General features: G+C 31.6%; 2 protein-coding genes across 3 annotated transcripts in view; one reads left to right on the forward strand and one right to left on the reverse strand.

The window, feature by feature from the left end:
- The window catches only part of LOC113399450 (isopentenyl-diphosphate Delta-isomerase 1), a 234,456-nt gene that overhangs the window by 157,386 nt on the left and 61,146 nt on the right, over window positions 1-15,924 (reverse strand). The gene's annotated exons all lie outside the window — the stretch shown is intronic.
- Window positions 1-15,924, forward strand: part of LOC113399405 (zinc finger protein 541) — a 241,694-nt gene that overhangs the window by 63,404 nt on the left and 162,366 nt on the right. For both annotated transcript variants that reach the window (XM_026638527.2, XM_026638529.2), the window contains exon 2: window positions 5,038-5,098. In XM_026638527.2, the coding sequence (XP_026494312.2) occupies window positions 5,081-5,098 (18 nt within the window). In that variant the 5' untranslated portion in view covers window positions 5,038-5,080. The remainder of the gene's footprint in view (window positions 1-5,037; window positions 5,099-15,924) is intronic.

A 15,924-nucleotide genomic window follows, 5' to 3' on the forward strand; every position in this document is an offset into this window, starting at 1 on the left:
TCATGGGTTAATGAACGCTTCCTAACCACTGTACCATCTGTTTGGAAAGTTTCATGAAAATCTAAAAGTAGATTTTATGCATATCTATAACCAGACATTCCAAAGTGTCCTCTCAAATGGATGTCATTTACGACTTGAACGTGCATGTTCCATCCACCTATAAAAATTGGGTTAGATATCACTCTACTAGAACTAGACGAAGTTTCCCTATCCCATATTTTGTTCGCCCGTACCAAACTAGTCCATCCTTTTTATACTTCTTACATAATACTTTACGACGTTCTTCCTAAAGTTCGACGTCCTATTAATGTTGAATGTTTAGTCCGATTTGTACATTTTTATGTAAATACATTGAGCATAGTAAAATTAAGTTGTAAATAGTTATGTGATTGTCCCTATTAGTTCATATTTAATACACTAACAATTTATACTTATGTTTATGTTTGAAAACGTCCTTGGAAACCAATATATTATATCCCATAATATCGTTTCATGAACTCACTCATAAGTCTAAGCGGGACACAGCATTACTGTAAAAAATGACCACCACAAAACAAAGAAGAACTCTGTAATGTTTTAATTTCAATAACAAAAAACGTGTACCATAGCCGACTTAAATATAATTGTAAAATATTTTTAAAACGCATATGTACCTATACACAGTCCTAAACACATACTGCATGTAATGTACACGTACAAGTCTCAAATATCCAATTTTATAAATGAAAGCTGGTCGTATACAATTCATTCGTTGTTCATATATACTATTGTATATGTAAATAAATAAATAAATAAATATTGGACAACATCACATACATTACTCTGATCCCAATGTAAGTAGCTAAAGCACTTGTGTTATGGAAATCAGAAGTAACGACGGTACCACAAACACCCAGACCCAAGACAACATAGAAAACTAATGAACTTTTTCTACATCGACTCGGCCGGGGATCGAACCCGGGACCTCGGAGTGGTGTACCCATGAAAACCGGTGTACACACTACTCGACCACGGAGGTCGTCGTTTTTATAGAATGAAATATTAAATACAAGCTGCACATAAAAATGTAATATCTCACCTGCGCCGTCGTGTCTCCATTTTATTAAAGTTTTTCAAGCAAAGTGATAAAAATGATGGGCGCGCTTCATAAACTCAACGCTTTGTCTTTATTTTATAATATTTTTATTTTATTTTTCATACGACATCGGGCGACTCTTATTTGAGTTGTTAAGGTTGGTCATATTTTAAATTTAAATATCTTTATGCATATTTGTGTTGTAATTTATGAAGGTATATATAAATTGTGTATTAAGTATAATGCTTGTTATGTGGACTCGTAAATGTGTGAGTTTATCGTGTTATGTAAGGGAGCTTTATTTGTTTAGACTTCTGAACTGAGTAATTCGTATTTTGGCCGTGTATTTTTTAACATTGAACGTAAATAGTACTTTTTTTAATGATATCGCTCAAAGGTTTCAATGGTATGTTACAACTAAATGAAATGAGTTGTGATGTGCCCTCCGGTTGTCGATTTATCGGATTAAATTTTTTGTTTTGTAAAATGTTTGCTATGTACAAGTACGCTTACATTTAGAGTCATGTGAAAATTATTATTTATTTGTACATACAAAATATATTATTTATAAGTTCAAACAGATTTAAAAATAAATTATAATTAATGGTTTCTATCGGTATTTACTTTATATAAAAACAAATTTAGATCATGAAAAATATAAAAATAACAAAATGTAATACTGATTTAAAAAATGTATACGATGGACAGTGAACAAACATCTGCATGTATCGGATGAAAATCTTTCTCACATCTATCCACCGTCTTGAATTGAAGAATCGTGGTGAAATAAATACTAAACCTCCTATAGCCATTTCCAAACCAAAGAGGACAAAAAATAAAAAAACAACATTTGACAGCGAAATGACGTGATATCATTGGTCGAGAGCTTGCTAATCAAAGTTTCGCTTTATGATATTTATTATGATCTAGTAGATCCCATAATCACTAAGACAAAAATCCGCTTACGCTATTAATATATAAGATTTCCGAAAAACTAGCGTTTTGATCGTCGACGAAACTATTATCACATCTTTGGAAGTCAAATGAAAGTTGATATAAGTAGTTAAGTGAATTGTATTATAAATAAAGATTAATTTTAATCACAAACTCTTAGTAGTGTACAATATAGTTGAGCTATTTGCAAATTGCATAAAATACGTAAATCTAAGGATTTTTTATCTTTATTTCGAGGTACGAGGTGATCTTCCTTACTTCTATTAACCATTACTTTATTATGTCCGTTTATTATACAAATAGCTCAAAAGGTAAATCCTTCATTTGAATTTCAATGACATTCAAGGCTTGAAGATTTACAAGGCATTGTCAAACTCGAACATTCGGATCAACCCTGAAAACATGGCGACTCCTTCGTCTTAGCTCAGAGCATGCAATGACATTGAGAACTCCAATTCCATACAGAAATAATATCTTTATTTGTTATCATACGAGTAACGTAACGTTTTCTACGTCAAACTGTGGGTGTTATATATCAACGAAAATCTTTTGGCTTCACAAAATCCGCAGACGCATTTATTTAACTTCACCTGTTAGTATGTGTGGGTTCAATATTGGAACTGATTGGTGGAATTTTTCACACACCGTGCTGGTGTCTATACAAGAGTATACTAAATTGAATTCGTTCTAACATTAATTTTTAGACAATTTTATTCTAGTTTTTACTGATTTCATGTTCCAATTGAGCTAAAATTTGAAATAAATGACATGTAACTTCGATGACAATGGAAAAATATTGTATCACAGTGCCAAAAGATGATAACGGGTACTCTTCGTCTACTTAACACAACATAAATAAATGAAAGCTTGTTTTTTGAAAGGTTTTTTATATATTTATTTTAAAATATCTTATAAGTGTAAACAAGCCTCTTCATAAATTAGGATCTGCTTTCAATTTGGAGTTAGATACTAATATATCAAGTAATTTGAAAAATAAACATAATTCTGTATTAGGCACAAGTTTATCAAGAGTTATCGTTATATTTCAGACTTAATCGTTGTCCTACTAGGATATTATTGACAGTGTTGTAAGGATATACAAATAAATATATATTTTAACTAGTTCCACTAGGGGGGAGGATGCAGGTGTTGAGATTAAAGTAATCAATCTATAATCTATTCTTTTACCAAAGTTTATTCAAATGCGTTCAGCCGTTTTGGCGTAATTGAGTAACAAACATTCGTCCATTCAAATTTTCACATTTATAGTATTAGTACGAGAAATTTCAAAAAAGCAAACTATGTTAATATCGATCAATTTTAAAACATTACCAGTGTCATATAGAAAAAGAAACGTATTTTTCTAAACCCATACATCATATTATTCTGTCACGAGTTCAGGAAAAGCTTAAGCCTCGTAACAAATGTTTTTTTAAATATGTTGCGCTCATTTTGATGAAAATAGTAATTCATCATTATTCGTAACACAAAGGCGAGATTACACGATTAATAACACTAATTTGACGGCAGGTGGATAACAATTAATTCTTACGCAGCCTTTCACGAAAGAGTATTAAAATTCGGTTCTGATAATTTTAGCTCATTATTTTTGGTGAAAACTAATTATTACGGCGTTAGTAGGTCATTATTTTTGGCACAGACTTTTCCGTTTGATCACCTGTGTCTCGCTAGCTTCAGTATTAATACGTTATAAACTTTTTATGCTAGCTTAGTGAATATCGATTAACATTAACTATAGTCTGCAATGAAAATTTTAATAGATTTATCGATCATTTTACTTTATTGTAACACAGCACTAGTTCAGTCAAAATACATCTATATCTATATCACGATATACTTAAAAACATCCTTGAATCTTAAATGTATAAAATAATATCTTTATTGCAATCCAAATAAAAATTTTATAAGACAATTATCTTAGTGAACTATACTTTTATAAAGTTATGAGAATCAAACTATTTTTCGAAAGTAGACTTTTAAGCAATTATTATGAAATGAAATATTATTAAGCGCTAAATTTCTAGAGTAAAGTGAAATATGGAACACTGCCTGTTCACATTAAACAGTTGGAAATGAACGGAGAAAAGTTGTAAATTATACCATAATAGGGCTGCGCTATAGTTATACCTGACGAAGTAACTAACTTCAAATATCACACATAAATAATGTTCTTTACGATCATAAAATCCCTAAATTATAATTATATGTTAAAGTTCTATTTACGATCATATTCGTGGAACTATTGTCAGCAACATAAATAACACATGCTTGTACATGTGTTTGTGTGGCTGCATGTAATAATTCCAGTGGGATGAACCAAAACGTGATTTTATGTATGTATAGTAGTGTTATCCATCAAATCTGACGAGGTTATATCTAATAGCAAAACCGTTCAATATTGCCATTGTTTTGAAAATCTCGTCACTGGCTTGAAGATTTACCAGTGACTGTGATAATGCCAGTAGATTCAACTACTGGCGTTTGCTTCGCTGTACGCTGGCATTCCGGCGTCTTTATTTATTCCCACACGTGCACATATTGTGCCTCGGAATGTTCGTCTGATTCAATTTTATTAATGGACTTGGACGTTTGCCCTACTGACTGTGAACGCGGCTATTCTATTTGTCTCAACGTATCTTATTATCAGCTTACGACGTAACGTTGTGAATCTTACCGCGACGTGTTACAGGCTATATTCGAGTGTTATGCAGATTAATTTCCACTGTGTTCTGTAAGGCGAGCGACGTAGCCGGAGACTGCATTGAGTCAGCGCACATATGAGATGTCAACAAGGCCGAGCCGCTTTGAGAAGCATTTACGATATTGCTTTTGGTCTAATTCAATTTACGATTGACGCTAATGACTCTCCATCAATGGGCATTTTTATTGTATGTATAGTGGGTGGAGTTGTACATATGTTTGGTTACGTAAATTTGCGGTTTCATTTATGTAGGTAATTATATGAGTAATGTGTTAATTTGTTTCAGAATGAACTGGTAGCCGTAGCGGCGCGACGACGTCCATGTTGTGATGACGGCTGTTAATTCGGTAAGCCTTGAGCATACACATTCGCTTTGTAAAGTATTATTTATAACGTTAAATACATTTAAATAGGCTTTAAGTCGACAAAAAAAAAACCCTCATGAGAGTTATTAAGTATTTAGAACGTATATAGTTTTATTAAATATTAATTAAAATTTAATTTTAAAGCCATTTAATTTCCCACGGCTGGTTTAAACCCTAAGTTCGCTGTTTAAAAAATATTTTTGTTTACGTGCTAGTATTTTAAATATACTAAGACAATTAACTGCTCGTCCTTCTTTCATAAACTATTAAAAAATATATATATATATTGGTTCGTCCTCGGTTACTACGTGAAAGATTTTTTTTTCAATACCAACAAACGTATTATTCTCTTAGCTAAGCTCTCATTTTACATAGTGCTATCTATTCGCTACGAATGCAATAAGTACTCTATATATTGGTATTTTATTTTACAGACATTTTGTCTGCGCCTTTGCTTAGATACACAATTTTTTTAATTTGTACACTTTTATTTTAATTTGTGTGCGTGCATATTTTTAACACCAAGCAGCATATTTACTTTATTGAAAAATTACAATTTATTATTAAATTATATTTGGTTAACAAAGCAAAACAAAACTATTAAAAGCTGTTGAAAACACTTTGGTAATAGTCGATAATATGCCATTAGTATTAATGAGGCAGGTTATTATGAATAGAGTGATTAAAACGAACTCACGACCACTCTACGAGTCCCTAATTGACAGTATATCTGTTAAGCCTCTTGTAATATCGCGCCATGATCAATTTATTATACGAATACTATATAAAATCACTATAAATCAAGTATATTATTATGTACGATACACTACTATAAAATATCATTTATTAAAAAATATACATCTATATAAATCCAGGCATCCAAATGACGGAGAACTTTTTGTAAAATTGTTTTAGATCTTGTTGCAATTATGTTATTATTTATTAACCAAGAATATTTAAATAAATAAAAGTAAAACTGTCTTCAAAAAACGAAAAACGCTATTAATAATAATAATTGCTTTTTTTACCTTACAATACGGTCTAAAATCGCCGCCACGCGCATCTAATATAACCTCTTTATATTTAGAAGACAGATTCTTAAATTTGTCTATTTCTATTCTTACAAATAGATTTTAATTTATATTGTCTTACTTAAAAATGTTTTATCCCAAAATTTATCGTTTTATTTTCAACAAATAATTGTAGTGTTTTTAACGGCATGCCAGAAATGAATTTGAAAAACGATTATGAGGCACTTTGAAAAACGCGTAGGCGTGAAACTATGGATAAAATTGTTTTTTTCAGAACATTTTGTACGTAATTAATCACAGGTACGTTTTATTTTATGGTTCAAAAGGTCGAATATTTCATTTGTAAATATTAATCAAGTAAATATTGAAATGATTACAACCCTAATTATATTATAAATAACCTACTGGATTGTTTGCATTTCGTTTTAAACTGTAACTTTGAAGTTCCAACTATAGAATAAAATCAACACAAAAACATATCATTTAAATGAAAAAAAAAACCTTTTTTAATTATATTTACTGATTTAGATAGATTTCTCAATGTACCACGATATTTTCGTACTTATCGATATCGGAAGACAAATTAAACATCACTACTATCAGTAATACAACAAGAAACAGCCTAACATCAACTTTTTCTTAATTTTGTATGTCTCATTGCTGAGGAAAAGCCACATGTACTGGGTTATTCTAGCAAGCAGCTCTACTACGCGTGGCAGAATGTTACCCTACATATGCAGATAAGTAGGCGTTTCTTCGCGATCTTTGCCTTTAAGGGCGAGCATGAGTTGAATTATAAACAAGAATTAAGTCATAAAAACTCAACGGTACTTCCCCATTTATACTTTCCTTGGCGACTATCTTCATACAAGTTCCACATGTTATTTTACACGAAGTCACATTAGCTATACGAAACAGTTCTTTACGATTTCCATCATTCGGATATTTCTAAGTCACAAACAATAATGACGATATGAAACAGAACCGTACTTAATAAGAAATACAAACAAGATGCCAAGTGATCTATATCCATATCAATATGGCTAAATTTGATTAATGGTAGAAATAATCGAGGTATTAATGTGAGCTAGTTCATCATAGCTCCCGCCACTACAACAAAATTAACATGACCTGTGGCTTCGCATATAATCACAAATTTTGCTTCGTTATTTCAAGCACTAAAATACAAAATGTGTATCAACTGAACTGGTTAATACTGTATACAGTAGCAGTGATTATTGGATATTCTGTGATCGGCAGAGGGAGTATTACATTTGAATGTTTAATAATATTAGGTATTAATTACTAGCATGGATTTGATCATTATTTCGTTTGTGAATACCTATTATTTTTAAAGGCAAATTGTAAAGATTACTGTGTTGACTACCTTTAGATATCTATAACTTACCGGAAATAGGTAACGGCACTGGTGCACTACAATGTCTCCGGTGCTTTTGATAAGGTGACCTTTAAGATGGGGTGCTGTGAATGAAAATTCGTTCAAACGTGATTTACTTGAGATTTCATTAAAATTTCTTTAATATATAGCATGTTTTTTTTCTTCAAAAACTTTTCGTTGTAGAGAATTCAATTTTTAAATGTAATAAAAAAAATGTGTCAATATGTATGTATGTGTAGTATATGTTTGATGACCATTCCGTTTTCATATCTGTCACCTTATATCTCCGAAATTTATGAGGCTATGATATCGCAATAGATATTATAAGATAAAGATACCACGACTGGCAAATTTGTGACAATGATGTATGTTTGTGAAACGTTATAAGAACATTAGATATAAACAAAAATTGACATCGAATATTATACAAAAATATACGCGTAAAATATCTAAAAACGTGGCGTTCTCGTTTCCTGTTTAAAAAGTTTATTTCCCTTATTTATCATCAAAGTCATAACAACTCTCCATGATGAATGATCCACGGATGCCTCATTAGCTCCTGAATATCTTTGAGCGAAGAGCGCTCGCTACTAATCAAAGCTAACGATTTTTCCGTTTTAAATGCACCGCCTGTTAAGAAATATTCAGCAAAAATCAATATTATGCCTTTTTATTAATATATATGATATAGGCGGACGAGCAAATAGGTCAGCTGGTGGTAAGCGGTCACCACCGCCCATTAACCATTCCTTACATCGCCAATGCGCTACTAATCATCGGAACTAAGATGTCATGTAGGGATCATACCATCTTAGTGTTAGTTACTGCTGCCCATAATTTTTTCCATAGAATTGTTAAAGCAAATAACTCTAACCTTTGGAAATAAGAGGTTATGTCGTTTCTGCCTGTAGTTACACTGGCTCACGTACCCTTTAAACCTTAACACGATAATACTGAGTAATGATGTTTAGCGGTAGAATATCTGATGAGTGTTTCATACCTACACAGACAGCCTTGCACAAAGCTTGGTAGTAACCAAGTAGAAAAAGTTAACATTATTAACTTTGAAAGCTTACGTTGGTTTGTCTCAAGCAAATCCACGAAAGAGAAAGATTTCGTGCTATAATGAATCAGATATATATTTAAAAGACAAAATCAAGCTCGCCAGTTCCTTACGCTAGAATTCACATTGAATAGAACAGATGGTACACATGGTTTTTCAGCTGTACTTGTAAATACTTGAATAAGTATGTTTTGATAAGAACCCCCGATACTAAAACACAAGATTATTTATTGTTTTTTAATAGGTTCTTGGAAGTTGCGGCAAAATAGTAAGGCTTATTTGGACTTATCTAATGTCAGCTCGGAAGAAAAAGCAATAACACTAAGACACATGGAAATCAGCTCATTTATAAAGGGTATGCATAGCTTCTAGCTTGGAGATATGTGTTGCAAACTTATTGCACCCATTAAATTCAACTGTACACTTTAATTAGTTGTATTATGTGTGTCATTTACGAAATAATTTTATTATGATAAACATAGTACGTATAATGTAGGATGGGATCGTAAAATTCGACCAAATTAAAAAGTCTTATTCAATGACTGCACTGTTTATACGATACCAGATACGTTTGACTATAAATCAACGTTTTTATAAGGTTGGCTTTGTTTTCATACGGGGAGCAATGGCGATTAATGTCAGTCAAAGTTACCGACTTGTTTTAACAGATAATATAGATTTCAGGAATATCACGCCGTTGCGATTTCTAAGAAATTAGAACTATTCTGATTTTTATAACTAACGAACTGTAACGTTCAGATTTCAATAAGCGAATTTTCGGTGCTTTATTTTTGTTTAGATATGAATTCTGATTTGTATTTTGGTAATAATTTATCAATATTTATATCAATTAAACGGATAAATTATGCTTGTTTGGGTACTTGTTCATTACTCACGTTCGAATGGCCGGGTGTGTGATATCGTATCGAATACGTCATTGATTAAAACATAGATTTTTAGGGTTCCGTACCCAAAGGGTAAGACGGGAATCTAATACTAAAATACTCCGCTGTCCGTCCGTCAGTCCGTCCGCCACCAGGCTGTATTTTTATTTATTTATATATACACATCTGGTGCTTCATGCATACTCTCGTGTTCAACGGCAATATGTCGGCTGTAACTCTGCCACGTGTGAATCTATCAACCGGCATTGTAATAAGCTTTAGATCTATTTCATAAGGAGAAGGCATTTACCCAGCAGTAGGGTATTAACGGGGTGTTAGTATTTAATAAAAGGGTTTATATTTTAATAAACGTCTTTCAAAGCTGCTCGAACGTATTATTTACAATATATTTTATAAAGATTTTCGTTTCGTTCCATAATTTAATAAACGATTTCATGATATTCGGAATATTAAATTAAAAATGATATTATATGCCGTTATTCAATATTAAAGAGAAACATTTCGTTATACCTTAGAATATGTTGCAGCAATAAACAAATTCTTTCTCCACACAGACCAGCCATGCCAAATATTACAATACTTTCATAATACGTTCAGAAATTACTTAATATTAAATTATTTCTAAGCACGATTTATTAGTCGAATTATACATAAATTAGACAATACAAAACATCGAATACATATAAATTAAATAATATTATTCTAATCGATAAAATTAGACTACGCATGATAGATACTAATAAAAATAAATTACGCGATACAATTCCATTATATGGAATAGCAAATGTTTGTTTTATTGCAACCTAATAAAGTGTTAAGTGGCAGTTTGTGCAGGGCTTGTGGGCCCCAAACTCTCTGAACGACATTGTAGCGCGTAACGCCTTCATTCAGGGAGGATATAACCCTCGCACGCCATAAAACGACAAAATAAAGATGCCCCGTTTTATTGGATATTTATTCCTTATTTAATACTATTCTTTGTTTCATCCGGTTATAATAATATTATTTAATGACTATTGTAACAAAGCACAATAGGTTAAGGACCTATATTGAGGCTATTTGACTCACTTTGTTATTTATATGATAATGAGATTAAAAACATATAATTCATCAATGGTTTCATGATTATTGTACTTTTTTACGTCCAAAAATATAAAATTTAATTTTAATAACTATCAAAATTAAATATCCATAACTAAAATAATATGAGCATATTTAAAATAATCAACTAGACCAGGCTTATGGAATAAGCTCCAAGTCTCCAGCAAGGGAAATGGTCAAAAACCATTTAACAAAAAAAATGGATAATTACTTACTAGATAATAAAGTTTGCAAACCAATAAGCTATGATGTTAAATAAGAACTTTTTGTTAGGATTTATTCCACAGAATTTTTAAATGATAATATAGATCACAATACCGTAGCACACAAAGCGACAGGTAACGACTAGTGCAGTAAAGCGCAAACCATTTGTTGCAAAACTCGTAAAGTTAAGAGATACAATAAATTTAACAGAACATCAAGTGGAGAGCGAAGAAACAATTAAAAAGAGGAAGACCATAAGAACAAGTACCTGCAAGTGGACAAAAGTAAACCGAGAGGGGAATGAATGAGATTCTAATTCTGGAGAGCAGTGAAGCCTTTTGTAACGGAGTAATAAAGAACATTCTAGCACTGGAGTGGACCCGCCGGAAATTTAATCTGACTGAGAGGCCTTTGTTACGAGAATTCTGTCCTTAGATAAATGCCCGTATAAGTAGACGCGGGGCTGAATATTTCAGTTTAATTAAAAACATGAATTTTGACTGCTCATTGCCTCACACAATATACAACTCTGTCAATAATAAAGATCACGTTGATTGTATTAAAAAAATTCAAGCAAAATAATCTCCTTACATTTTATATATTATAACCAGATTTTGCCTAAGACCTATAACTATTTTTATTACTTTTTTCCGAAGCTTTGACAGAGTTACATCAGTATGGTCAAAAACTGGCAGTCGAAACCAGGGTTCACGATACAAGAAGTGTACAATCTTCTTGATGAATAAATGAAATCAGTAGTAAGTGTCGTGATTGCAGACAATGGAATTCATGGAGGAAAGGTAAAAAGGGAGGGTAATGCATTACAATCATTATAAATCACTTAGTCTACCTGATTTATAATGTTTGGAATGTTTGAACTTTACCAAATTATGTTTACAAAATATCTTTTCTACTTTCCTAGCTATCATTCATGTTACATAATCTTGTCAAAACTTTAACAAAGAACATTACTAATTTCATAAAAACGCTCCTTATATAAAACATAATAAAACAGCAATCTTCTAATTACGTCTAAAAATATTATGGTATTAATTTAACAAACTAATACTTTTCTGTTCGTAAAATCTTAGAAATTCTATTCCATTATCGTATCACCGACGCTGTAGACTTATATAAATCTTTTCAAGTCTCAACGAAACGAAATGAAGTAAACATTTTTTGTCCAAGAACACTGCCAGTGTTTAAATTCTCGAGAAAATCCCAGCTCTTAATAAGATAAAAAACGATGGTTTATCGCAACATCCTTGTAACGAAGGCCTCGCACCGATGCTGATAATAGCCCTCTTGTTTCGATCCCGAGCGTAAAATGTATAGAATAGCGTTATTCAAACAATGTCCCATACTTAAAGGAACGATACACTGTAGGTTACAGAAAAAATTGAGACCCTAAAAATAAATACAAGCAAGTCAAGCTAAATTTTTCGCAGAAATTCTACTGATAAATGGGTTGACTTTAGATAATATTAACTATCATCTGAAATCTAGTCCGCACTTAAGTCTAGTAAATTAAATACACAATGACACAAACAAACCTTTGTAATTGTATGATTTAGTTATATCTGACTGTAATTGTTTTATCTCATCAGGTAAACATTAGTCTTATATTTTCGATAACTTTCCCATGAACAAATGTTTGCAAACAATTTAATCTAACATCGAAAAGCATTTGAAATCGGGTAATATAAATTAAAGTTAAACTAATTCGGGATTCAAGACCGGATCCGATGCGTAAACTCATCCATTATATTTCATTTATTCACTAAAAGGGTGAAAAGGACGAGTGGCCTCGCTTAAAGAGTTCGGCTAATAGTTTCCATTCCTGTTATAGATTTTCCTGATTTTGTTTGAAAACAGTAAGTTTGGTTTGGTTAATGGCTTATACCTTCATATTAAAATTCAAACTCAATTGTTAAATTATTTATGTAACATTTGCTAATCTTGAATCTTCACAATATTTATCTAATTTGACGAGTGATTGAATCAGTAAAATCGTATTGAAATGGAATGCGTGTATGTAAATATTTGTAATGGGTAAGCAGGTACGTATCACATTTTTGGGGCCATTGAGGCAAAAGATATGCAAATGCATGTAGGGGCACATGAGGCATTCTATACGAATATTATAAATGCAAAGTAACTTCTGTTACCTATTCAACCACTGAACTGATTGCGATGAAATTTGGTTTGGTTTGTTGGTGAAATCGGGGTAGAAAGTTTTCGTAGTTATTGTTTTATAAATTTCGGGCGACTAAAGCCGCAGGTTCAGCTAGTAAATAATATATTTTTTAATTTTATTATTTTAATTGCACTGTGCGGTTTTTTATTATATATTATAAATTAATAAAAAAATTGTCACGCAATATTAAAAATGAAAAAAATATCTCAAAATACTAGGGAGTGTAATATTTTATAATATATCTCACTATGTGGCCTCATAACTTATATCGTATGTAACTATTTAATATAATATTTAACTGTATTGACTTCGAAGTTTTTGAGGACACAGACAGTATTGTCCCTTGGCAGTGTATACACGTAGCGCAATATTAGATAAGTAACGGTGACTTAAGTTGAAATAGGAGATAAACGCTATCTACTTTTATATTTTTCTAGCGATGCTAAAGTTTTGTACAATATATTTATTTATAAAATATAAGCTATACATTTATTTATGTGCACTATTCGTTAAATACGAACAGTGCACATAAAGACATACGAATTCGTCGTCTGATCTTTAATTACAATATCTTAATTCCACCCTCAATCACACGCTACATACACACATACATCTATACATATAATAAGATTGGTGTGTGTGTTTGTAATATTAAAATAACCGCTTTATACTGTGTATATATTTGGTATATGTATACACGGTACATATACTAAAATGTCTTTTTTTTCAATTTTTGTCTGTCTGTTGTTCCGGCTAATCTCTGTTACGGCTGGACCGATTTTGACGCGACTTTCACTAACAGATAGCTGATGTAATAAGGAGTAACTTAGGCTACAACAATAACTTTTTTGTTAAATTCAAATGCGCACGAAGTCTCGGGCATAGCTAGTACACATATGTATATAATAATGACACTAAGAATGTGTGTTTATCACAATCATCTCAACATTATTGAGAAGACCATGACTACAATCAAGTCTCGACCCTAGGGAGCGAAAAAATTAGCATTAACGTCAACTAATATAACAAACTGTATTAAAAACTCATAAAATGTATTCAATCATGTATTATTATTTATATATTTATTAACTAAACGCCGGCAACGCACCTGCAACCCCCCTGGTGTTGCAGAGGCGGTGGTGATCACTTTCCATCAGGTGAGCCTCCTGCTCGTTTGCCCCATATAACATTAAAAAAAAAACTTCTGTATATTTATCATGAAGAAATTTGTTATTTTTGAATCGTTACTTATAAGATATCATTATGTAATTGAAAGCTAAAACGGGTTTCGAATGTAAATTTTAACGAGAATAACAGCCAGGAATATCTCTAGACGCTCTGTTTCGTCAATTATATTTAACATGTTATAAACATTATAATTATATAACATTCAAATGTAACGCGAGTTAAAATACAGGCTACAAATTATTATAAAAGATTGTATATCTCTTGCTGAAATGTAGAAAAAACTATTATTTTAATGATTTTCGGAATCCCTGTTATATTAAATTCTGTCCAACCATAATTAGTGGTCTTAGTACCTAGCTTTACAACTAAGTAATTGGATTCAAAGCGAATTGACTGCAAGACACTGTTGTCCTGTGTGACATAGCCACGTGACCCATAACGGGACGGGCGGGTTGGAGTGACGCCAATGTATCCCGATTCGTATGATACCAGATAATGTAGACAATTAGGTCACGTTCTTATTTGCAAAAGTTATTTTAACTAATGTTTATTCAATTGTATTCGTCATTTTACTGACCAATGAACATTAGGATTAAAAGATTATATCAAATTTAACGCTCCATACAAAACATTTGAAAAACGTTATGATCATTCGTATTAACACAAAACAAAAAAAAAAATCGATAGTATTTTTTACATATTACATAATACTAAAATAGATTAATGCACTAAAAAAAATAGGTCAATTAATTGCAAATACAAAGAACAAAGCATATAATTAAATCGAAGGCTTGAATTAAACAAAACGTAAACTTATAAAGTACGTTATGTATTAAAAATGCCTACAGATTTACCTGCAACTTTACGACTAAGTAATTGGATTTAAAGCCATCTAGTTGCAGAATTGTCCCCTGTGACGGCGTGACCCGGAGCGGGACGAGCCTCAACGGGCTGGAGCTCGGCCAATCTATACTACTTTATATGGTAACCAGATAGCGTGTATAATTTAGCCTTGCAATGTAAAGTTTTGACTGCTTTCAGTCAAGTATTGTAAAGGTTCATGCATAATATAAAATATTAAGGAATTGAACTATTAGGCTTCATTACACTGGATTTAATGCCTTTGTACTTAACGATTTGTTAAGTGTGGCGTGTTCATGCGAAAGACATTGGCAATTATTGAAAATTCTTGAGATTAGAGAAATTATGACAACAAGACGAAGATATATAGTGAATTTTTACTTATCAATCTTTACTTTATCTGTGTACATTTTATTTCTTCTCGGGTTTGATGGAAGAAATCTCTTCAAGTCATAAACATGCTTTTCATACTTATTTCTCTTTGGAAGTCATTCTGTGTGTATTTTTAAAGGGACGATACTTATTTTATTATGTATGGTACAAATATATCGTAAATAAATAAATATATCAAAATATATAAAAGTGTCAATAGGGCAATGGTTTACAGGCTGCCGAGATCTAAAAAGTTACTGGATCGACCCTGACCCCTTGGGCTAATGTCGTCCCAACTTCTAGCTTAAAACTTAATTGGAGGGATAAATAGGAATATTAGTAATTCCTTAAAATGGGGCCTTTACTAATTTTACATCAAAACAAAAAAAAAACATTCTGATTACGTCTTATTTAGCAGTAAAATATTACACTTCAAAGTGTTCGGTAAAGACATGATTTTCCGAAATTCTTAGTAATAATTTAGAAC

Source organism: Vanessa tameamea, chromosome 19 (genome assembly GCF_037043105.1).
Source record: "Vanessa tameamea isolate UH-Manoa-2023 chromosome 19, ilVanTame1 primary haplotype, whole genome shotgun sequence".
NCBI classification, from domain to species: Eukaryota; Metazoa; Arthropoda; class Insecta; order Lepidoptera; family Nymphalidae; genus Vanessa; species Vanessa tameamea.